The 26,168-nt window shown below is 43.3% G+C and overlaps 1 protein-coding gene across 2 annotated transcripts; it reads left to right on the forward strand.

The window, feature by feature from the left end:
- On the forward strand, positions 1-25,544 carry LOC114240690 (putative fatty acyl-CoA reductase CG5065). 2 transcript variants are annotated; one of them, XM_089737680.1, is made up of 11 exons: positions 1-112; positions 18,164-18,278; positions 18,567-18,683; positions 19,783-19,902; positions 20,686-20,811; positions 22,214-22,359; positions 23,057-23,169; positions 23,635-23,827; positions 24,310-24,456; positions 24,964-25,053; positions 25,180-25,521. In XM_089737680.1, the coding sequence occupies exons 2-11, from the start codon at positions 18,174-18,176 to the stop codon at positions 25,346-25,348; spliced, it is 1,326 nt and encodes a 441-aa protein (XP_089593806.1). In that variant the 5' UTR covers positions 1-112; positions 18,164-18,173; the 3' UTR covers positions 25,349-25,521. The 2 variants fall into 2 exon arrangements, with proteins under 2 accessions (XP_089593806.1, XP_089593807.1); XM_089737681.1 differs by having other exon boundaries at positions 81-112; positions 24,310-24,504; positions 25,180-25,544.
- Positions 25,545-26,168: the final 624 nt, after the last annotated feature.

Here is a 26,168-nt window from a genome sequence, read left to right on the forward strand (position 1 = left end):
TAGACCGCGGTGCTCCGCGCTCAGTCAGAGTCGCGGCGCGGTGCAGTCCACAGTGGAAATTGTGTTTCGATATCATTTTATTTCTTTATACATTTTTTGGGAATCCAAAACGGTGAGTAGTGGTCTTATTTATGTACACAGGGTGTTGGGTTTTGTTCCTGAAACAGATGGAAATGGTATTTCACCATTTCATTGCTGAGCTATACATAGAGACTTGTCGATGAGCTGACGGAACACTTGGTAATAAGTAACTAAGGTGCGTGGAGCAACTGCCTACCTCAAAACACCCTACCAACAGTCATTACGCCACTGGATGATGGACGAGCTAACGGTCCACCCTGTTTTAAATGGTTAGCGATTCCCTTAGACATAATATGTAAATTCCATCTTAGGACTTATATGGTTTATCCCAATCGTATAGTAATTACGCTAATTATAATTTAAGCTCAGTGACAAACACACGCACAGAAGAAATATACCTAGTCAGGTCATAAATTCTGTCACATGCTTAATGTAAAATAATTGAAACAAGTTTATTCATTATGTAAAAATTCATATACCAAAATGAACTTAACAAAACATAGATTCTTATGACACTAAAGTTTATTCAAAATGACCTCCGTGATTTTGAATACAGGCCTTCAATCTGCGCGGCCAGTCGTCTATCGCAGCACGAACGAGGTCCATGTCAATATGGGCGGCTGCCTTAATCAAGGATGTCTTGAGTGACTCCAAATTGGGATGAAGCTTTGAGCACGCCTTTTCCTCCAAGTGTTGCCATATCTTGTAATCTAACGGATTCAAATCTGGACTGGAGGAGGGCCAGTCTTCGTGCCCGATGAAGTCGATTTCACGCGCCGCCAGCCAGTCTTGTGTGCTCTTCGCTCTATGAGCTGGCGCCGAATCTTGTTGGAATACCCAGTGCCTGTTATTGAACATGGTATGAGAAACAGGTTCCACAAGGTTGGTCAGGACTGTATTTTGATACACAACTGCATTCGTTTTTACACCTTTCTTACAAAAATGTACCTCTGTTAAGCCCCAATAAGAAACTCCCAACCATACCATGAGCGAGGATGGAAAATGACCTCGTTGGACACGCGGAATACGGTTGCTCCTTCTTCACTACTGTGTGCGTACACCTTATCATTTTGTTTGTTGTAGCTCTCTTCTACGGTAAAAAATTTTTCATCCGAAAAAAGAATTTCCCGATATTTTTTTCCCGCGTACCGCTTCAACAAAGCGCGGCATCTCTTCAGTCTCAGGTCCATTAGACGAGCATTCAAACGATGTCCTGTTTTTCTTCGATATGCCCGAAGCCCTAAGTCTTCATTTAACACCCTTTTCACTGTGGTTCTGCTTAACCCCATCTGAAGGGCCAACAGTTTCTGCTTACGTTTGGGATTTCTTTGAATTCGCGCCTTCACAGCTTTTATCACTGCTGGAGTCCTAACAGACCGAGGGCGACCACTTCTTGACCTGTCATCTACACTAGAGTCTTCATTGTATCGTTTGATTGTACGATAAACGAATCTTTTGGTTATATTCAAATTTCTCAGTATGTTCAAAATTTGAATTGGCGCGTAACCGCAACGATGCATCGCAATAACTACAACACGGTCTTCTTTAAGCGTCCACTCCATATTTAAAAATGAGTAAAATTCTAAAAGTATACATTTTTTATTTTCATGAACAATTCGAAATTCGAATTCAATAAACTTTTTTGTGGCCAGCATTCTAAAAGAAAAGTTTTTACTGTGTGACAATACTTATGACCTGACTAGTTATAATATATAAAGACTAGCTGACCCGACAAACGTTATTTTGCCATATATAAGATTGCTAGGGAATTTCTAGTGTAGAAAAAGAAAACTTAACTAATTGTAAGTGTGTAAGAATATGATAAATGAGTGAAAGATGGCATGTAGCGCTGTGAATGATGATGGAATATAAAAATAACAAAACCTCATTCAATCACATAATGCCTTATTACGAGTATAACAAAAAAAAAATGTCCAAAAAATAAAAAATAAATGTTAGGGGTGGACAACCTTATCACTTAGGGGTATGAAAAATAGATACCTAGTAGCCGATTCTCAGACCTACTAAACATGCATATAAAATTTCATAAAAATCGGTCAAACCGTTTCAGAGGAGTATGGTAACTAACATTATGACACGAGAATTTTATATATAAGATATATACACTGATGATACCTGTTCATTACTACCGCGACTATATTACTCACGATCACTCGTGTTAGTTCGTAGGAGCTGGGCAGATGCAGCTGTAGCTACTGTGCTACAAGATTGGCAGTCTCATGTCTCATGATGGGTGGCAACATCCACGTCGTTGATATCCATGAGCTCTGGTAAACCACTTAGCACCAGGTAGCCGTTGCACCACAGATATGATCAATTTTATGTAAAAAACTTTGGATCCGTCGTTCTGTATAGCGTGTGACATTGACACTGGCAATGTCAGAGACGCAACCGGGCCTCTGCCTTCCGCTAGCCACTATTTGAACTTAAAATACACTTGGAGACGTGTCGCGCATTGAGGTCGTTACAGTTAGAACATAATAATATTATTATTTAATGGGCGGCAACTCATCTTTTTCGTGTTCTGGATGGACAGACGACTCATCTAATGTTAAGTCCTAATGGACTATGGCCTGAAGTAGATTACGTTTTATCATATATTGAAACAATAATATATTAGAAACATGACTCCAGTCGAAATTTTGTAATTTAAATGCTTTTTGAGAGGTCTGTGTAGCTATCCAGCTAGTATTTCTTATTGCTAAGTTGGGTGGACAAGCTCACGGCCCACCAGGTATTAAATGATTACTTGAGCCCATAGACATCTACAACATAAATGCCGCCACCCAACTTGAGACAAGAGTTCTAAGGAGTCAGTATAGTAACAATGCCTGCTCCGTCCTTTAACCCGAAAAGAATTACTGCTTCACGGCAGAAATAGGCGGGGTGGTGGTACCCACCCGTGCGGACTCACAAGACGTCGTACCACCAGTAGGACACAATGTGCGGGTAATTATTTAGTTACGTCATTTTAAATCTAGAAACAGATGAAGTAGTGATATTGAAAGTTGAAGTTATCAATATCTGCGGTTGCTATGAACTTAATGCTTACCTGTTATTGTTAAGAGAGTTTTAACTATGAATGTGGAAGGCTTTTGAGGAAGAGGTAGATCTAAGAAAAAATGGATGGATTTCGTGAAAGACGATTTGTGGTAGAGGGGAGTGAGCGAAGAAATGGTGTATGATAGAGGAGTATGGACCCCAGGTGAGTGGGAGAAGGGCAGGAGAATGATGATGATGAGTGTACCTGTCGCCCGGAGCACGTAGAGCAGCAAACCGACGCTTTAAATTACGCATTGTCTCATTTTAATTAACACTTCATAAACGTAAGCGAATGTTTCCGCCATCTCGTACAAACAACCATTTTACACCTATTCAACATGCCGTCACTACTCAATTATGAATAGGATATTGTGTTGTTTGTGATTAATGCTGTGACATAAAATAGTTCCTTGTGCGACTAGTCAATAGGGAAGAGCCTACACCTCTGTCTTGCGAAAGAGCACCCAGGTGAGTGATGACCGGCGCTGGTTCTCACGCAGCGAGGTACCAAGTAAGCTTCGTCTAATTCGACGACTATAAGCCTGGTGGGGATGCTGACGCTCAGCACGAAAAGCTTCAGCTTCCCCCGGCCGCCACTGACGAGACGGCAAGCTTTATGCTTAACCGCCTACCATTCCCAAAGCGGAGACGAAAGTCAGGCGAATTCCTCTTGACTTACCAAGAAAAGCGTGGGCGTCACAACCCTGTCTCTTTCGGCTGAGAAGCTGTGTCTAAGTCAAGAGGGTGGGAGATCAGCTCTAACACCGAGAGTACGGCCTCGTGCTCCAAGGTACCGGGGACGCCGGTTGCCCCATGAGTTCGCTTTCCCATTACTAATAATAAGTAGCTCTTCGATCACCGTTATTGTGTTCTTATATCAGTGTGCTTAGGGCGACTTTTCTTAACGGTAAGCGTCCCCTATGTCCCAACTGCTACTCCGCTCTTCCAATTTCAAACAAATTTGAGTTAACTTTTACGCGGTTAATAAAAAACTTGCCTGAGCACATTGTAACCGGAATGAATATGTGTCAGTACTTAGAGTGTGTGTATAGTGTGCTGGTACTAACATGGACAATGCTGCCATCATGGTATTGGGTTTACCGTCGGTTTTTTTGTTGGCAAAATTGTCGAACATTGTTTAAGAGAATATTGGTTTATTTGTGTCCTTGCGTTTTGGATCTGATTTACATAGTAATTTTTGACCTTAGCAGCGATGGTAACTCAATGTTAGTTTGTTCCGCTGTTCTCAGAATAAGACCGTAGGTATTAGTATTTCTCATAACGCGAGCCTTCGACTGGAGTTGTTTATTTGGTCTAGTGACGCAGCTCTGCGCGCCGCCGGACGCTCCGAGACAGTGTTTTGCGGTCGTTTTTGATGTTATTATGTTAATGTATTAGTCTTCTCAAGGTGCCGTCCAATCACATAAAGAACGAATCTCAGAGTAACGAAAACTAGTTTTAAGGATTAATCTCGCGTTAATAGTAAACAGCTTAAAATTTTCGCGGTCACGGACGACAAATTTAATTTAAATAAAAATGACTGAATACTTAATTTCCATCTGGTGGGCAATAAGCTCGACCGTCTGTAAAGATAATAGACAAAGGAAATGAGACGAAATAAACTTAGCAGACTTGTTTTGTCTCTGCTATTGTTATAGTGTACAAGACCACTGAAATCACAGTAGGAATTTGATTCAGGGTTGGGTGGTATGGTCGGGAGCTGTCGCGGGCGCCCTGTGAGGGGTTGTCGTATACGACAGTTGACACGTTCTCGCCAGACCAGACACAGAGTCCAGTCCAGTGGGCCGCCACCAGCGCTCGTGCCTGTCATAGTGAAATCGGCGAAATGTGAAGAAATGACACGGATCGTTTGGAACCTCTGGGTCTGCGGAGGGACCCCGGTTCCCTCTGTATTTTGTACCGTATGTTCCATGGGTAATACTCTGAGGAATAGTTTGAGATGATCATCTAGTTTTTACCACCGCACCGCTCGTCACCGGAGTAGAGTTCATCCATACTACCTAAATCCACTGCGTTCATCCACAGTGCGTTTCCAGAGGTCTTTTCTGCCACATATCATACGACTTTGGAATGAGCTCCCCTCCACGGTGTTTCCCGAGCGCTATGACATATCCTTCTTCAAACGAGGCTTGTGGAGAGAATCTATTTAACGGCAAGTAGCGGTTTGGCTCTGTCCCTGGCATTGCTAAAGTCCATGGGCGACGATAACCACTCACCATCACGTGGGCCGTGTGGGCCCGTTGTTTTCTCACAATATTTGCAAAAAAGGGTGCGTGTACTTATGTACGCGCGTAAGAAGTTATACTTTATTTTTATTAAATTTATTTCTTTTTTTTTAATATTAAATAATTATTTAACGTTAATAATTTAATAATATTTAGTATGAATTATATTAAATAATAATTTTGTCATTTATATTACTAAAAAATGAATGTTAATAACACTTTTTTTTACGAGTGCACATGCGCGAAAGTTCACCTGCGGCTATATTCAGACTCGCCAAGTTACGTCGATCGTATTTTAATGAGCGATTTAGTGGGCAACTTCATTCTGTTAATTTTGTTTTTTTTTTTTTATGATTGAGGGATTACTGGTGGCCCTGAGGCCTTTCCAGTTTCACCAGGACAGGTGGGCGAGCAAAGGCTCAGCCAGGAGGGGTGGGATTTGCTAACAGCTGCCCGAGCGCCTCCGAAGGAGACCTAACAACTCAAGAGTAGCTGCTTCGCGAATGAATCTACTACCGGATCGGAATCGCGACCCGCTGAGAAGATCCGGCGAGAAGCTCAGCGAGCTGATTCATGGGTTAGGTTGCACGGCGAACTCTTTGTCGAGTTCGACGAGTACGGTTACCGAGGTCCCTAAGCCTGCTCCTAGAGCTGAAGGCGTCTAGTGTAAAGGTTATTGGATCTGATGGATCCGTAAGGACGTGTCTAGGGCGTCGACGGTGACTGGCTCCTGCATGATCAGGATTCGGGGAGTAGTCAGCGGCGGCTACGATAAGGCGATTATCATGACGCATAGCCTTATCGAAGTACCGTTCCGACGCTGACTTCATGTATTTCTGTATAGATTCGAGGCCCAGGTCGTCGTGTAGGTCAACGTTCCTCACGAACCACGGAGCTCCGACGGCTAACCTGCAAAAGCGGGATTGTAGAGATTGAAGGGTGTCTATGTGTGTGCGGGCCGCGTGAGCGAACACCACACTCGCGTAAGTCATGACGGGCCTAATGCAAGTTTTGTAAAGTGTCACCTTGTTCCGAAGGGACATTTTACTCCGCTTACAGATCATGGGGTAGAGTCTACCGAGAATAAACGCGGCACGGTCACGGACTGATTTTATATGCGGGCGGAATATCATCGATGCATCCAGGGTAACGCCCAGGTACTTGACCTTCCTGGCCCAGGGTATGGGTTGTCTAAAGAGAGTAATCGGGGGTGTGAGATTCCTCCTCCTAATCCGGGAGGAAATCCGTGTGGAGCTTCCCCTCTGAAATAGCACCGCAGTACTTTTCACTGGGTTGATGTCTATGCGCCATTTTCGGAACCACTGTCCTAGGGCTAGGGCTGCGCTCTGAAGCTTCTTCGCGATTAGGGACTTGTTTCTACTGGAATAGTAAACAGTCGTGTCGTCGGCGAATAAAGCTAAATGGGTCGGCGGCGACCGGGGAATATCGTTAACGAATAAGCTAAATAGGAGGGGTGAAAGAACAGAGCCTTGCGGGACTCCAGCTGTGAGAGGTCGTGGGGAGGAGCGGGTTCCCTCGACTCGATATCGAAAAGAGCGGTTCGACAAGAAGTCCCGTATGATGAGCACGAGACTATCCGGCACACCCATGTTGAATAGTTTGAAAATCAAACCGTTGTGCCAGACTTTGTCGAACGCTTTTGCGACGTCGAAGAAGAGAGCTCCCGTGTATAACGGTTTTGGTCGATTAAGCCCCACAAGAATGTGCTCCGTGAGGCGGTGCACCTGTTGAACGCATGAGTGATTTGTACGGAATCCGAATTGTTCATCGATGAGAATGCCCTTGGATGAGACGAAGTCTCTGAGGCGTTTGTAGAGCAGACGCTCATACAGTTTGCCTAGAGACATGAGGAGGCTAATCGGGCGGTAGCTCGTCGGATGATTTCTTGGTTTACCGGGTTTATGTATGCCGATAACGTCCGCTTCTTTCCACACCGCGGGAAAGATACAGTTCGCCATAGCGGCATTGAAAATAGATGCCAACATCACGATGAGTTGGACGGGTAGAAGTTTAATAACGCGGTTGGATATACCGTCGGAACCGGGAGCCTTGTGAGGACGTAGGTCTTTGATCAAGTCTTTAACTTCCATCGGGGTGACGGGTGGTAACGCATCCGAGGGTGGCAAGGAGGCTCTGCGTTCTACCTCACTGTCTACTAATTCTACATGAACAGGGTCCACGGATTGAGTGCTGGGCGTGCACTGGGTTTGCAATGTATCGGCCAGTAGCTCTGCTTTTTCGTCATCATCGAACGCCGCGAGTCGGCCTGAGGGGCCTACGAGGGGGGGCATAGTTACTACCGTATCCGATTTGAGAGTACGAGCTAAGCGGTAGTAAGACCTTTGGGACGGCGCGAGTCCTTCTAAGAAATCAGACCATCTGGCATCTCGGACTTCGGCGATGCGAGACTTTACGTCGCGTTGTAGGGCACGCATTCGAATACGATTTTCCGCGGTAGGATACCTGTCGTAGGCGCGTATCGAGGCGTTCTTAGCTCTAAGGAGTTCCCTAATATCGTCGGACAATTTGAAGCGGTGAAGGAAGTCCTCCGCTACAACTTGCTTCGATGACCTATCTAATGTCGAGGTGATGTGTGACGTTAAGATGTCTATGGCTTCAGCGGTATCCTGAGGAGACGGGATAGAGTCCGGGTTAAACGGGAGCGATGGTGGATCAGATTCATCCAGGCTGATGCCCAGCGTGTGCCAATCCACCACAGTCCTCGTGACGGAAACGGAATCGGGAGCGCGACCGAGCTTCATAACGACGGGACGGTGGTCTGAATCTAACTCTGAAACTACTTCGATCGAGTGTAAGCGCAGAGTTACGTTTTTTAATAACGCTATGTCGAGTATATCCGGGCGATGCGCGATATTTAGCGGGTAGTGAGTCGGGGTTAGCGGAGCGACGATATCGAAGGCGAGATCATCGACTAACGCGTCAAGCCGCCTGCCATTCGGGGTTGTGGTGTGTGAGTTCCACCTGATGTGTTTACAATTTAGGTCGCCCGCCAGAATGACAGAGCTCCCCATACCGAGCAGCGCCTCGATATCACTGCTTAGAACGATCTTATCCGGTGGAAGATAAACGGACGCGATAACGATCGGCGCGTGTCCCGTCAGTGAGATTCGGCACACTGATGCTTCGATATTAGCGAGCGCGGGAGGATCGAGCGGGACGCAATGCAGGGCTCTTGTGTTAATTTTGTGTCACGGTGCGCGCGCATCGTAAAATTTCACTCTCATCAATTTTTCATAACGCGCCTAAAGAAGTATAACTTCAAAAAACACATTGATTTTTTGATTGTTCTTCCTCCTAACCCCTGTTACTACAATTGACATATAACAACACATAATAATATATTGGTGCAGTTCTGATGGTAGTGTGCCGCCACGACGGTCAACGTGCTAGTCAGGATACACGGACGGCCCTCACGCCCTGAATCCTTCCGTAGAGGCTGCATCAGCTCAAATGCGCACAAACATGTCTAGGCCCAAATCGACCGATGTGCAACTGCTCTAGACGTTTCCTCACCGCGGCCTCGGCGCCCGCCGCGCCGGCCACGGACGGCCCCCGATTCGGACCGAGCCCACGTGCGCGGCCTACTGATCATCCATTATGAAATTATTCTAATCGATCTGTTATTTGTCATAATGACAGAGCGCGTGGAAATAATAATTAATTTTAGTTTTGAAAATAAATTCGAATATTTGCATGTTGTTAAGATTGTTTTTATTCAATACAAGATTATTTTTAAATAAAACAAACATACCGAAATTGGAATTTAGAGTTGACAATTCACATCTGTAGGAATTTAGTGGCAATTCAGCTGTCTCCGAATCCGAAGTCAAGCAACTCTTTAGCTCGTGGCGGTAGCCATCATACAATACTCGTACAAGATATTTGATAGATGCCTGAATCTCATTTACGACATTTTCAAGATGAGCTTGCGCATATAGAAGTTCCGAACAACAACATGCGGACCGACGCCGCGACGCGACAGTCTACCGAGCAACATCACCCGCTCGAGGGAAGATCTCCCTTTCGTCGTTTAAGCCTCTCACAACCTTGAGTTTAAACTAAACATTGACTACCCTGTTGACCAGGTTTATGGGATGTCGTCGTGGCCTAAAGGATAAGACGTCCGGTGCATTCGTGTTGAGCGGTGCAACGGTGTTCGAATCCCGCAGGCGGGTACCAATTTTTCTAATGAAATACGTACTCAACAAATGTTCACGATTGACTTCCACGGTGAAGGAATAACATCGTGTAATAAAAATGAAACCCGCAAAATCATAATTTGCGTAATTACTGGTGGTAGGACCCCTTGTGAGTCCGCGCGGATAGGTACCATCGCCCCGCCTATTTCTGCCGTGAAGCAGTAATGCGTTTCGGTTTGAAGGGTGGGGCAGCCGTGGTAACTATACTGAGACCTTAGAACTTGTATCTCAAGGTGGGTGGCGCGTCTACGTTGTAGATGTCTATGGGCTCTAGTAACCACTTAACACCAGGTGGACTGTGAGCTCGTCCACCCATCTAAGCAATAAAAAAAAACAAGTCTTCCACCGAGCGGACGTCTGCTGGTAAAAGATGGAATGGCAAAGCACCGCCGCTATCCCCGGGAAATACTCTGCTTAATCCTCATTCGTATGAAGATATTAAGTAGCTCTCCAGAAATAGGGAGTAGGGAGAAATTCTAGAGTTGGTGGAAAGAAAGAGTTAAAAGGGAGGAAGTAGTAAAACTAGTAAAATCTGCATCGAGGAGCCACTACAGCCACTACAGGTCTACAGATTGAACATGGTATGAGAAACAGATTCCACAAGGTTGGTCAGGACTGTATTTTGATACATAACTGCATTCGTTTTTACACCTTTCTTACAAAAATGTACCTCTGTTAAGCCCCAATAAGAAACTCCCAACCATACCATGAGTGAGGATGGAAAATGACCTCGTTGGACACGCGGAATACGGTTGCTCGCTTCTTCACTACTGTGTGCGTACACCTTATCATTTTGTTTGTTGTAGCTCTCTTTTACGGTAAAAATTTTTTCATCCGAAAAAAGAATTTCCCGATATTTTTTTCCCGCGTACCGCTTCAACAAAGCGCGGCTTCTCTTCAGTCTCAGGCCCATTAGACGAGCATTCAAACGATGTCGTGTTTTTCTTCGATATGCCCGAAGCCCTAAGTCTTCATTTAACACCCTTTTCACCGTGGTTCTGCTTAACCCCATCTGAAGGGCCAACAGTTTCTGCTTACGTTTGGGATTTCTTTGAATTCGCGCCTTCACAGCTTTTATCACTGCTGGAGTCCTAACAGACCGAGGGCGACCACTTCTTGACCTGTCATCTACACTAGAGTCTTCATTGTATCGTTTGATGTACTATAAACGAATCTTTTGGTTATATTCAAATTTTTCAGTATGTTAAAAATTTGAATTGGCGCGTAACCGCAACGATGCAACGCAATAACTGCAACACGGTCTTCTTTAAGCGTCCACTCCATATTTAAAAATGAGTAAAATTCTAAAAGTATACATTTTTATTTTCATGAACAATTCGAAATTCGAATTCAATAAACTTTTTTGTGGCCAGCATTCTAAAAGAAAAGTTTTTACTGTGTGACAATACTTATGACCTTGACTAGTTATGTGCAGGCTTAAAACGACAGGTTTAAAACAGACCATAATTACGACACTTTAAGGTTAAAAGTTTTGTTTCTTAAATATTAACGTATATTATAATAATATACGCGCATTAATAATAAATAAATCATAATTACAAACCCGTTTGCCACAAATAGTGATTGAAGGCGAAGGTGAATGCGACACCGCCGCGCCGCCCACGTAAGTTCAATGTGAAATTACAACCTTGTTTAGATATTTTTTTGGCGTAAAATGAGTCAGCCCACATTATATATTTTGTATTAAAATGTTCCGAAGGTTAATTATCGTTGGTGCAAATATATTTTTTTACCATAACATTTGTTGTCACACTCTTTTTTGTAAGTAACTTTTTTGACTGTGCCGACTGTTTCACGCGCGGGATTTATTCCCAGCCGGAGTCAGCATCTTTGTTGGTGATATTTTGATGACTTGTTGTGAACTTCTCTTGTAAGTTGTACTTACCGTCAAAAACTACTAAAAATTGGTACCAAACTGATGCCTAATTACCTTAGTGCACTTTGAGTCCTGCTGATTCACCACTAACGTTTCGAACGTCTTCATTAGTTCCTTTATGTAAGGAAAACTCCAAGAGAAATGACTAAGTTCTTTGATTAATATGAATTTATGAATAATAATGAATTAGTATGAATGAAAATCTTCCAAATCAATTTCCACCCGGTTCTAATTAATTGTCGCGTCGTCATGAAACTTGCCAATACGATGATACGGTAATCGATATGAGCCACCGACGGAACAAAGACATTCTACATTCAGTGGCTATTCACTCGGGTCTCGCAACGACCCCTCGATACCTCCCGGACATCATTGGTACTCTCTCAAATACATATTAAGAGCATACGTATTAGAGAGAGCGAACATGTTTTTTTTATGATTGAGGGATTATTGGTGGCCCGGAGGGCTTTCCAGTTTCACCAGGACAGGTGGGCGAGCAAAGGCTCAGCCAGGAGGGGTGGGAATCGCTAACAGCTCAAGCTCAAGCGCCTAACAACTCAAGGGCAGCTGCTTCGCGAATGAATCTATTACCGACTCGGAATCGCGATTCGCTGAGAAGATCCGGCGAGAAACTCGACGGGCTGATGCTTAGGTTAGGGAAATTGTTCGCGAACGATCTCCACGATGTAGGAATAACATCAATACATACATACTATTGTGTGTATGTATGTAAAGAAAAACCTTCATTGCCGAAAATTCTTTAGTTTTCTAAAAAAAATTTTTCTTGAATGACTTCACTTGACGTCTCTTATTATCATGTAATTATTCAACAACACATATTATTATGTTAGAATTATGTTGAGTTATTATTATCTAAATAGTCTGTTTTTACATTTTTTCATTAAAATGCAATGGAACAAAAAAGTTATTTTCATTCAAATATTATTTAAATTTACTTTTATACTGTTTGATGTTAAAAGATAAATAGAAAATGATATTTGTATTAATACGAACGTGAGTCTGTTTGTTACATTTTCACGCACTGAACTGATTATGACGAAGTATTTTGAAACCCTGAAAATTACATAAGCGTAAATATTGGTGGTAGGACCTCTTGTGAGTCCGCACGGGTAGGTACCACCGCACTGCTTATTTCTGCCGTGAAGCAGTAATGCGTTTCGGTTCGAAGGTTTTTTTTTTTTTTTTTTTATGATTGAAAGATTACTTGTGGCCCGGAGGCCTTTCCAGTTTCACCAGGACAGGTGGGCGAGCAAAGGCTCAGCCGGGAGGGGTGGGATTTGCTAACAGCTACCCGAGCGCCTCCGAAGGAGACCTAACACGGTTCGAAGGGTGGGGCTGCCGTTGTAACTACATATACTGAGACCTTAGAACTTATATCTCAAGGTGGGTGGCGCATTTACGTTGTAGATGTCTATGGGCTCCAGTAACCACTTAACGCTAGCTAACGTGGGCTGTGAGCTCGTCAACTCATCTAAGCAATAAAAAAGGTGCCATGTACCTTGCGTTGTATTATGAACACGCTGCCGACATACATTACCGAAAATTGTATAGATTTACGATGAACGAGGTGAACGCCATCTCTGCTGAATCCCCTGCCCGCGCCGTCGGACTCCCCTCCCGAGAGCAGTGGCCATGTCACGGCGCTTGTAGAATAGGATCTCATCATTCAATACGCATGCAAAATGTCGTGTCTGTGCTGTAAACTGATGAAGAGTTCCTTTGTCTGGTCCAACCTTGGATATGGATTCAGTTCATGCGTCCCATAGATGTGCAATTGCAAGTTGACTAGAAGATTCCAAACATCTGTGCCTGGCCGCGTCGCTCCGTGCGGGCACGCCGGGCTCCTTGCCCATTACGCCACGGACGTACCGGAAACTCTGAAATCAATGATATTACACATTACACATTATTGGTGTCTTGTATTTATTTATGTTTCGATCACGTATGTGGATGCGCGGTCAGCACTCGGACGAGCCAGACTCCGCAGCGTAAATACCGCGGTCGAGCTGCTTTCTCTTACAATAATCAAATCGGACAAGTGTGTCGCGTAAAGCACGGCTCTGGGTTCCGTAGATGAACAGTTTTTAAAGTCACCTAAGATATCACCTCGGACTTAATTTTGTTGTAGTTTGTGATACGGTTCGAAGGTACAACAGAGAAAACAAGCTGCTTATTTATAAATACATAATGTTCCTAGAACTAAGTTATTATTGTAGTTTTTGAGTAGGTATTCATTTAATCAAAATCACAACAACGACCTAGCAACTAGCGGACACCTTGTATGAATGCACTCGGTCGTGTGGTGCAATTATACTCTGAATGTTTGAATTGTGACTGATTGCGTTTAGACTGTGAATGCGGGAATGTTCCACTCGACTGTGAGGATATTGAAGGAGTTTCACTCGATCTGTGTCCCGCTATTAACTGATTGCAATATTATTTTAACGCTCTAACCGAGAGACTCTAATCCAATATTCCCAATTTCCCGGAACAGGCAACGGCCGTCTTTATTAACGTTTTATGTTTTTATTACGGAACCCTGAACCATATTAGAGGTCATGGCTAAAATCGGATGGAGCCTCCAGGGCAGAGCCCTGCCCGACGTAAGCTGCGACCGAGCGACAGCTTAGTGCCGATGACGTTGAGCTCGCAATGATCTCTGTATGTGTGGCGTCGTTAAAAACCACCAAGGGATACAGCCGGGGAGGGGTTGCAGAGTTCTCTTCAATTTTGAGGCTTGAGGTTAAAAATCCAATTGTAGGTACTACATACCAGTGCAAAGTGGACGGTACATACATTGTTTGGTATACCATTACCAGTCGCAGAATCAGGGATAGAGAGCAGAGGGCGGCAGCCCGGAATGTTAGCTCATAATATTATCAAAACGTCGATTCCCCCTGCGGGGAGTACCCGGTGTGATTTTGTTTATTGTTGAACAAATATTTTTGACCAAGTGAAATATGTCATTTTTCGCACATCGCATGAAGATCAATCTAAGAATCACTCCAAGCAATTATTAATTACTTGTTGTTTTTTATGTCTCTTTTTTTAGCTTGTAATGTGTACTTTGTACCTACCTCATAAATAAATAAATAGATCTAAGGCTCGATACGTAGAGAGCGTAGGCAGGTAATCTTCTAGAACATGGGTCGTCAGTTGCTAAATTACTTTGTTTGTCGAAGTCCATGGACATCATTACAGCAATAATAGCAACTGCCTACACTGAGGTTTTAACTCGAAGATCGGTTGGAGTAGACAGAACACAATATTCCGATAATCTAAGGACCCATCTTAGGAACTGTTACTCCAATGCACGCGAGACTCCGACACACCAAAGATTTAAAAGATGATGAAGGACACTTCATGTTATGTTGAATTGTTAAAAGATAAATCATATTATTAGATGTTTGTTGACAGTTAATAATAACACGACAGAGGATCACGTGTGTCACGCGGAGCGATCTATACATCATCGTAAACTTGTGAATTCTCGGCTCAAACAAAAGCTACGTATGATGTTTGCGGTTCTCATTTGTTTCGTGTGATCTCAGTGTCGCAGAGTGCGGTGGGGACCCACAGCTAGCTATTGCCGAGCTGCTAGCGGGGGCGGGAAGATATGCTTTAGGTTTCTATACATTTCATAATTCGGCATATAAACCATTTTGTACATAGCACAGAACGCCACTGAGGAAATTGAACAAAATTGTGCAAGATTCCTCGCGTTAACACCTATTATAAAACTTCCACGAAATCCATTAGAGAATAAGCCAGTGTTGGTGCTTATTACTAAGTAAAAAAAAACTCTAAGAAGTTAGCTTAATGTTAGCAGCCTTAGGAGGATTCGGAACCGCCGAAGGAAGCTCGGGGAGATCACGTGCAGGGGTCCGTGGGTGCTCTCTCGACTCCGCTCGACCACTGAACAAAAATAATGTGTGGATTACGTTCTAATTGGCGGCCGAGGACGCGGGCTGTTCGCTTCGTTTCCGTCACATCGTTCTATTGTTGACACACCGGTCTGTCAATAGCAGAGCCTCGCGTCCAAGCTCAGTGCTAATGGACGTCAACAAACCTGCACACGTAGACCGATGAGAATTTCCTTATAAGGCCCTAAGGAATACTATGCATATTGCGTCGAGAGTGGAACATGTACGGACGGTCTCGGGGGCAACTAGATCGCTGTCATCAAAAGGATCGCTAATAATGAACTGAAATTTCACTTTAGAAATACGGTTAGCAAGCAATGTACTTCACGATCTTGCTGGTTTACTGGTATAAATGGGTGGATGAGCTGCCGTACTATCTGGTAGATGGTAACGGATCTTCACAGTCACTGCGCCGAGAAGGGCACCACGCTTTGATTCATCACGTCAAACTCTCGTTTGTAATATATACGGAGACCACCGTGTGTGCTCGGTCCCTAAGCGTGGGTTGCAGTCAAAAGAAAAGACGCAGGAAAGAGTATTTATTATTCTTCTCGTTTTGGATCCAGGGTCAGGGATCTGGCCCAAATTCTAATCTCCTAAATTTTTATTATTATTTTTATTGCTCTTGTAGGTAGCCGAGTATACGGTCCGCCTGATGGTGAGCGGTTACAGTCGCTCATGGACGTCAATAATGCCAGGGGCAGAGCTAAGCCGCTGCCTACCGTTAAAAAAGTTTCGAGTCCCTTCCTAAGCCGGCTATAACCAAGAAAATGGCGCGTGAACTGCTTGCTCTACACGCTTCCTGCATATCACAGCCAGGAGACGGATCACTGCATTCCCCGGCCCACGCTGGGTCTGACCCTGCGTAGTGTCCCAGTATACGAATTGACGGCGCCGCCCAAGGGCTCCGGATGGCGCATCCACCGAGAGTCCTGTCCGTCGCGGCGCTAAAGTCTACCGGCCTAACCCGATAACTACCAGCGTCTCGTGGTGGAGAAGGATGCTTTCCGCACGAAACGGTACAGCGCGCTCCTCGCAGCGGATTCGAATCCTGGACATCGGGGCTATATATATTCTGATCAGTTCCGATATTTCCATTTACCATATATTTTTTTATGTTTAAAATGTTTAATTCTTAAGATCATGAGTATTATATGAAACAAAATGGCAGCACAAACAATATAATTCTATTTAGTAAAAAAAATCTCGAATATGACTATCCGGGAAGGAAGCGAGACAATATATACGCGTAGGTGTGAATAGCCGCGTCGCTTGCGTTTCAAACTAATATAATATATTATCACAGCAGGAGACATTGGCGGAGTTCACAAATAAACTACCAACGAAGTAAGAGTGTCTGTGTTCTTTCTGTTTTCGTTCGCAACAAGTTTAACTCTTTAGTGTCCTAAGAAGCTTTTACTAACGACCACGATTGAAGGAGTGAGTGGTATTACGTACTGTTTGTTTACAATGGCACTATAAGTACTAGCAGGTATACTAAATACACATCTTAATGAAAACATGAACATTTGATTGTTGGATCTCTGACCGATTAGCGACATTTAATAATTGCCCCTGTCATCTATATCTATACTCAATACCGTCTTTATCATAAGGGCACACGGGACCCGTGCCCAGGGCCCCCATTCTCAGGGGGCCCCGAAAGACCGACAATTTCTCACACACGTTTATTCTCAAAACATTTTTGTCGGACACATTACACTTTTTCACGAATCAGTAATCAGAAGGTATTTACAAGGCATATGCTATGCCTATAATAGAAGATTTTGCTCAACAGAAATCCCGAAAGAAACCGTTATCGAAATCGTAACCAAAAAACCAGCAGCATTCTAATATCATTAATGACATATTATATCATACTGTATTTGATTACCTATAATAAATGGTCTCATACTCAGTAAAAAAATGTTATTATCATTCGCTTTTTTTACTTTCCATAAGGGCCTCAAATTCTTGTGTGCCCAAGGGCCCCAGCCTAGTTTAAGACGTCCCTGTCTATACTAATCTATACTTAATATTATAAAGAGGAAATATTTATTTGTTTGTTTGTATTGAATAGGCTCTAAACTACTGAACCGATTTGAAAAATTCTTTGACTGTTTAGAAGCTACACTATCTCCAAGTGACATAGGCTATATTCTTTTTTAACAAAAATTAGGGATCCTTACTAAAACTTCAATTATGTAACCCAAGGTGTAAAAAACTTACCTAATATATTATTTACATCGCGTGTGCGCAAAACTATTGATAATAGATTAAAATAATGTACTATAACTTTGTAGAACACATTATTATTTACAGAAAGTATCGCGACAGCATATTATATCTAACTGTTATAGTTATGCCACAATAGGTGATCTTTTATTTAAAATAAAACAACGTCAAATATCATTTACAGGGAAGCTCTAACTTAGTAAACTCAATAATTTTTGTATAAATTTATGACCTTTTACGAAAATTAAAAAAATAATAACATAAAAATAATAATAAAATACCATTTAAAAAAAATAAAAAATCATTAAAATAATAATATGCAAACTGTTTGTAATTTTCTGTGTATTTTTATTTTGAAATTTTTGTTAAAGAACCGAGCGAAGCCTGAGCGGGCCGCTGGTTTTCTATAAGGTGATATTGATTATTTCATATTTTGTACTAAATTGTTTCTTTTAGGTTATTGAACATGGTACCCCGTCCAGTGTCTCCGTATGCACGGGAGCCTCTCATTCCGCAGTTTTACGCTGGGAAAAGCGTATTCATAACAGGAGCAACCGGTTTTATGGGAAAGGTAAGTTGCATTTGTTGTAGCGCCATCTACCGGGGAATAGATGATGTGTTCTTCAGTCGATTCTTCTGTTCAATTATTATGTTAAAATGAGTTCTGAACAACCTTAAACTAGAATTAATTGTATTGAACGATGAAACTATCAGCGAATAATTGTCACATGGCTAAAAAAAGCGGAGCTCGTCCAACCATCTAAGCAATAAAAACAAAAACGACTCTCACCATCTATCGCTGTAAAGTTTAACAATGTTTAAGATGAATAAATTGTGTATTAATAATAATTACTTTAAGGTACTGGTGGAAAGATTACTATGGACGTGTCCAGAGATCGAGCGCATCTTCCTCCTGATGAGAGAGAAGAAGGAAGTATCGCCAGAGAAGCGGCTCGCACAGCTCAAGCAGTCACAGGTAGACCCGGGGGGGCGGGGTTGGGGGATGGGGAGAGATACTACCCGTTTACCTGTACTGTAATATGATCTCTAAACAAACATACTTAAATACTGTTTTCTTTCCCTACCTATTCGTTGGCAGCTAGCGGGCTATTCCAGCTAAGCCCGGATAAGTAGGTGAGTTCACGGGCTCAACCTCAGCGAATTTGCTAACACTAGCTCTCGTAAGAGAAGTGCTTAGCTGAACCTGCCATCGTATCGGAATCGCGACCCACAAGAAACTCAGTGGGCTTGGGTTAGTTCGACGAGGACGGTGCCCGGTGCTTGAGGGTCCTAAAAGTACCGAGAGAGGATCTGGGGGTCCGGCAAGATGTTAAATACTGTGTACTGTAGCTTCCAACGCCTACATCCAGACTGAGTCTTACATCATACATATTATATAATTAAATATGAATAATTTCAGAACATCAATAAAGCATATCAAATAATTGATCAACGTGTGGGATGACGATGTCGCGGACACAATATTATTTGCCGTTTCCGAACTACTCGCTGTTCATGGTCACAATATGTAATTTTGGCGACCAGATTAAATTCTATAAGTCAAATCTTATAATGATAGATTAAATTCCAAATGAATAATGATTTATGACTCCTATCAAAATGTTAATATCACGAAACAAAACGTATCGCGGATTTAAATATATTTATTTTCAAATGTAGTGTCGGCTTCGCGTTGTGATTTTTTTTTTCTTACCTATGCTGGTAGCCTTGAGAGGCTATTTCAGCTTCACCCTAACGTGTGTACGCGCGTTTGTGTGTACTTTTACGCTATCGAGAACGTTAAAATCTCGCACTAAGCACACGGGAGGCTATAGACATTAGAACGTAATGTTACGTTTCTGCGAGGAATAGTTCGGCAGTTGACGTCACAAGACGGTGCAGCTAGCGGCTGCGGTGTCCGGGGCCGACAGTCTGACGACATTTACGATCAGACTGTCGGCCCCGGACACCCCCGCCCGCTCGTCTGTGTTGTCGTCATTGCGCGAGGGCGCCGCTACAAGCGGGCCGTCAACTCGTCAACTTCGATAACAATATAAAAGAGATTTTAATTACAGGTATTTGACGTGATCAGAGAGTATTGTCCGGGTCAGCTGGAGAAGCTGTACCTGATCCCGGGCGACACCACCGCCCCCAACCTCGGTCTCAGCGTGGAATCCATTGGTCTACTGAAAGAGGTTACTGAGTATTTGTGTACTTTCTTTTTGTGTTACTAATACACTTAAGTACATTAATAAGTCTTGTGATGTCCGGTACTTTCATATCGAGCGATATTTTTAACAAATGTATCTTTTTTATTTGAATGGTTTTGGTAATATTAAGTATGTATCAATGATACTATGTACACATATGGACTTGTTGTTGTCGGAAATAAAATAAATCATTCATCATTCATTCATTCATACAGTACGAGAAACCGTTTTAACGCTACAGGAACTGCAATTAGAAACCATTCGTCACCCTCCGTATTCGCCGGACCTTACTCCAACGGACTACCATTTGTTTCGTGATTTCGACAATTTTCTACGTGATAAAAAGTTTTCTTCCCAGGAGGCAGTACAAAATGCTTTCACACAGTTTGTAGAATCTAGATCACAAAGGCACAAATGACCTTCCTATTAGATGGCAGAAATGTATAGATAAAAATGGAAGACATTTTGATTAATAGTGAAGGGTCACCCGGAAATAAACTGCCTATTCTATTACGGACTCATTATTGTGCCGCCCGGTACTGATGACCCTACAGTCATCAACGACTACTCCCAAAAAAGTTACGCTGTTGCTGTCTATGGGCTCTGGAAACCATTTAATATTAGGTGTTAAAATCCAAGTGGAAAAATATCGTTATTTTTCATTAATCTTTCAACCTTTTCGAGTAAAATCAATTTGAATGAATCCTCCGTGCTTAGATTATTGGTGTATGAAGGGTATGAGTGCAGGTTCGGTGTTGTCCTCAACAGGTGTCGGTGGTGTTCCACAGCGCGGCGACGCTCAAGTTCGACGAAGCCCTCAACAAGGCGGTGGACCAGAACGTGCGCTCCGTCTTGAGCCTCATGGACATATGCGACGGGATGCCCAACATCGAGGTGAGGAACGCACTGGCTATGTCGCAGTCTGTAGCGGCGGTGCCAGCCAATGTACTGTATAAACTACCTCTTTTTTTCTTTTCTATTACGCTCTACTGGGTGACCGGTAAAATAACGGGGAAAAGGTCCCAAACGATGGTCGGACAAAATAGCGGAAGAACTGAGGTTCCTGTCAGCGACGCACTCCACCAAGCTACAAAACGAAATCGATGGAGACAGCTGGTTGACGGAATCGGACGGAGTCACGACCCTCAGCAGTGAGAGACCGATCGAAGAGAGAGAGAGGGGTGTAGGGCTTGAATCAAATTCTTCCATTTGCATCGGTCTTGGGCAATCTGTTCTAGCTCCTAAGTCACCCAGTTCCTGCTCTACTGAGCGACGCCAAGTTGTTCTGGGATGGCCTCTCTTCCTTTTGCCAGACACTTTCCAGATCAGTGCTCTCTTCAATAGGTACCGAGCTTTCTTAATGTGTGACCAATCGATTACCACTTCCGCGTGAGGGTCTCCCTCTCTATTGGTCCTTAGTCATTATTGATACATTGAGTTTACAAATTAAATGTAAATTCAAAGAGCTCTCTCTACTACCCTGCTCTCTGTCCCTCGTGCTTGCCTGGCCATGGAACACTCCACAAACAATGTTTCAGTGGTTAACTACCTGTGGCCAAACAACGCTTGTAAATTCCATCGATTATATTATTTATGTAAGATACACATGAAACCTGTCCGAAAAACTAAAAATGTTTCGTTAGCGCCATCTACCATCGAATTTAAGGATACAAAAATGTCGTGTTCCTTTTGACGCTAGAGAGCGCTGGTCAAATCAAATTCAAATAACTCCTACTCAAAACCGTACTTTCTATAACTATAATATAAATATTCCCAGAAACGAAGGGACCACAATACTGCCCGTATTGCTGGCTACTAATACATTTCAACGCTGATTCCTAAAACAAACAAAATCATTGAGCTCGCTGTCGGGCCGTTTCCACTTTGCGAGGAGCTTCACTACACTGCTGTGCATATTTGCGGACCGCAATGCTTCTCGTCGTCAGATCTAGCATCACGATCGATTCTCCAGATTGGTGTTTACACATAAACCCGGTTAATCCATATGTCATCCTTTCAGTCGGCGCGTGGAACAGTGAAGTACATGGGTGGACGAGCTCACAGCCCACCTAGTGTTAAGTGGTTACTGGAGCCCATATACATCTATAACGTAAATGCGCTACCCACCTTGAGATATAAGTTCTAAGGTCTCAGAGTAGTTACAACGGCTGTCCCGCCCTTCAAACCGAAACGCATTGCTGCTTCACGGCAGAAATAGGCGGAGTGGTGGTACCTACCCGTACGGACTTACAAGAGCTCCTACCACCAGTGTTCGAACACAGAGTCCGTTGCGCAGGCGCTGGTGCACGTGTCCACTGCGTACAGCAACGCGGAGCTGTCGACAGTGGAGGAGCGCGTGTACGCGGCGCCGGTGCCGCTGCAGCAGCTGCTGGCGCTGGCCGACGCGCTGCCGGACCAGCTCGCCGCCGACCTCACGCCCAGGTACAGCCCCAGTCTCATATTCAACTAACTCAGGGAACGTGCCTCTTTCCAGCACACCTTCATTGTCAAACCAAAGCCTGATATCACTAATTGGAAATTAGTTTGGATTGAATTTGAATAGCAAAAACTCAACGCCACATACATTCATTTTCTACAATCTTCAGCACATCTTTTTGTATGGACCGTTTTTATAAAATACCCAGTATTATTCTTTGCAAATAGCTGACATAGTGATGTGAAGGGCGACTAAGCGATTCACTCACAATAACGGATACCAGCGTTCTCTGAGTACTATATGAGCTCACCGCGACCGCTGACTGGTATGTGGTACGTGGCAGCTGGTGATAAAGCAGATTGCGAGTCTGGACAATATACGTACCACCGTTCTGCCTATTTCTGCCATATTGAAAGTATGCGTTGTGGTCCACAATGGGCACAGCCGCCGTGCCAATACAACTGAGAGCGGCGGCGGCGCGGCGGCGGCGGTCACGTTGTGATCTCCAGGGGCTTCGGGAACGACTCCAGGGGCAGGTAATAAAACCATACACTAAACCGTCTATAACTGTAAAACATGTATATCCAAAAACCACATAAAACTACCCACGTAGGTATGCATAGTTTTCGAGGTATATAAACAGATAAGAAGAAATTCAGCCGACGTGATGATGACACTCCAATGATTGTTCTTCCGTTAAAGGTTGATAAGTCCGAAACCCAACACGTACACGTTCACGAAGGCGCTCGCGGAGAACGCAGTGGCTGAGCGGACCAACAGGAAATACCCCGTGGCCATCTTCAGACCCACGATTGGTAAGATTATCAGCTAATATATTGACTGATGCGGGGTTGATTATGGTTATAATTGTCTTATGAAAGACTCGTGTTCATTCCCATTATATACCGAAGTGTATGTGAAAAGCGATATAACTCTGTTAACTTAGAGCTGTAAGTTGATAAGTTTCAGTGAGAGCGACACCGGACTTTTGTCCATTAAATGTGTTTGCACGGAAACAGAATGTGAGCGGAGCGTGTCCGAGGCTGGAATGATAACTGCTAATTCAAGACAATACCAATAGCCCTCCTCGATGGTCCCTTACAACCGAGGATCGCGACCTCCTCCATGCGGTTGGTTCTCCTGTCTCTCGAACTACGTACCCTGGGCCGATACCACGCCGAGGTGTTCCAAAACTCAAGGACGTTGTCAGTTACAATCAAACGCACAAAGATGTCTTGACGATTTGGGTACTTACTTCTAAAATGAACCCTTACTTCTAGTAATATCTGCTCTTCGTCATCCCTTCCCTGGTTGGATCGAGAACCTAAATGGCCCCAGCGGCGTGCTGGTGGCAGCCGGGAAGGGCTTACTGCATTTCTTCTGCTGCAAGAGGTCAGCTAAGGCGGACATGATTCCAGTGGACATAGCTATTGACACGCTGATAGCGGCCGCCTGGGAGACCGCCGTGGATAAGTATGTATGAAGCCCTATTTGTTTGAATCACAAGTGCGCGCAACCAATAACAAAGGCAAATAATGTCATAAAATTCATTCAATGTTAAGTTGATCAAACACAGAAGTCACACAATCGAATCATTGTTTTCGTAAACCTGTTTATTTATTTATTTTACTGGTGGTATTAGACTTCTTGTGAGTCCGCACGGGTAGGTGCCACCACCCTGCCTATTTCTGCCGTGAAGCAGTAATGCGTTTCGGTTTGAAGGGCGGTGCAGCCGTTGTGACTATACTGAGAACCTTAGAACTCATATCTTAAGGTGGGTGGCGGCATTTACGTTGTAGATGTCTATGGGCTCCAGTAACCACTCAACACCAGGTAGGCTGTGAGCTCGTCCATCCATCTATGCAACAAAAAAAATATTCCTGTATCTTTTCTTCATGTATAAATTTGATGTAGTAAATGTAAAACTACAGATGATTAGTGGTTTTGGTTCCCAGACTGGACGAGGTTCGCGTGTACAACTGCAGCAGCGGGAGGAACTCGACCACGTGGGCGCAGTTTGAGATGGCGATCAAAAAGTTGCTGATTGAACATCCCCTGGACAAAACATATTGGTACCCGAGCGGAGCTGCCGTGGAGAACGAGTATGTCAACACACGTAGACCCCGGACTGTAGATGGCGCTGCTAGCACGTACTAGAACTTAGTACCACTTATTTACAACACGAGCGAATTAGCCCACGGACACAGTCCACTGAGTTTCTCGCCGGATCTTCTTAGTGGGTCGCGTTTCTGATCCGGGGGTAGATTCTGCGAAGCACTGCTCTTACTAGGGCCAGTGTTAGCACCACTCCGGTTTGAGCCCGTGAGCTCACCTACACAAGTTAGGGCGAAGCTGAAATAGCCTCGCAAGGCTATCAGCATAGTAGAAAAAAAAAATGAGTTGTTTATGTCATTGGTGATGTTGAAGGACATCTTTAACCACTTTTCATCGGGTGCGCCGCATGATCAGGTGTAGATATCTGATGTTCAGATTTCCCGTCACAGCCACAGATGTAAATAGTCATGAAACTTAGTGCTGTTCTGTTAACGATACCCGTTTTTAAATATTGATATTTCATCTAAATTAACTCGTACTGCTTTTCTTTACAGATATCTTCTTAATATATTGCAGTTAATAACACAGACGATCCCGTTACATATGGCGGAGTATTGTTCTCGAATGATCGGAATTAAATCAAGGTATGTTTAAAATGTTCTATTGCTCAATAGGCGCGCGGGGAGGGCGCGGGGCGGGCGCGGGGCGGTAGTTCGTTGTTCTATTATTTTGTCGTGTTGATAAGTTAAATAGTTTAATTTCCCTTTCAGATTAAGTTTAATTACCATTAGCGAACGTCTCCAGGGAATGTGTAAGGTGCTAACGTTCTTTTCGATGCGCGAGTGGGATTTCAAGTCCGACAATGTCCGGAAATTGCAAGCCAGACTATCTCCACAGGACGCACTGATCTACAATCTGGACCCGAATACAATAGAGTGAGTAATGTCCGGCAATAAGTTCCTGATATCCGTGGCTTTCGTAACCATTTATATAATCAGGTGGACCCGTCTCAGAAATAACACATAAATCTAAACATGTAGTTAAATGAGTAGTTTGGATTTAATTAATTAATCTATACTAATATTATAAAGAGGAAAGATTTGTTTGTTTGTTTGTATTGAATAGGCTCCGAAACTAATGAACCGATTTGAAAAATCCTTTCACTCTTTGGAAGCTACACTATTCCCGAATGACATAGGCTTCTTCCCCATCCCTAAACTTTTTTGAAAAAAATTAGGGATACTTACTAAAAGTCTAATAATGTAACCCAAGGTGTAAAAAAATTACTTAAAATATTATTTACATTGCGTGCCCTGCGAAAACTATTCATGATAGAACAAAATAATGTACTACGACTTTGTAGAACACATTATTTACAAAAAGTATCGCGACAGCATATGTCTATTATAGTTCGCAATAAGAGTTCTTTTACTATTATAGTTATACCGCAATAAGTGTTCTTTTATTTAATAAAATAAAACAACGTCAAATATCGTTGAAATTTTTGTTAAAGACCCGAGCGGAGCCCGAGCGGGCCGCTTGTTAAATTTAAATAGATGACTATACACTGGGCTCGAAAACAAGAGCAATCGAGAATTTACGTGTTTACGACGCAGCTAATAAAATACTTAGATTAAAATTAACAAAACACAAAAATGTTCTCTTTATTTACGATTGATGGACGAGCTGGCAGCCCCCGGATGGGGGGTGACGCGGGATACACTTACTTAAATAAAACTATCAAATATTAAAATAACGC

This window comes from Bombyx mandarina, chromosome 23 (assembly GCF_030267445.1).
Source record: "Bombyx mandarina strain Sakado chromosome 23, ASM3026744v2".
NCBI classification, from domain to species: domain Eukaryota; kingdom Metazoa; phylum Arthropoda; class Insecta; order Lepidoptera; family Bombycidae; genus Bombyx; species Bombyx mandarina.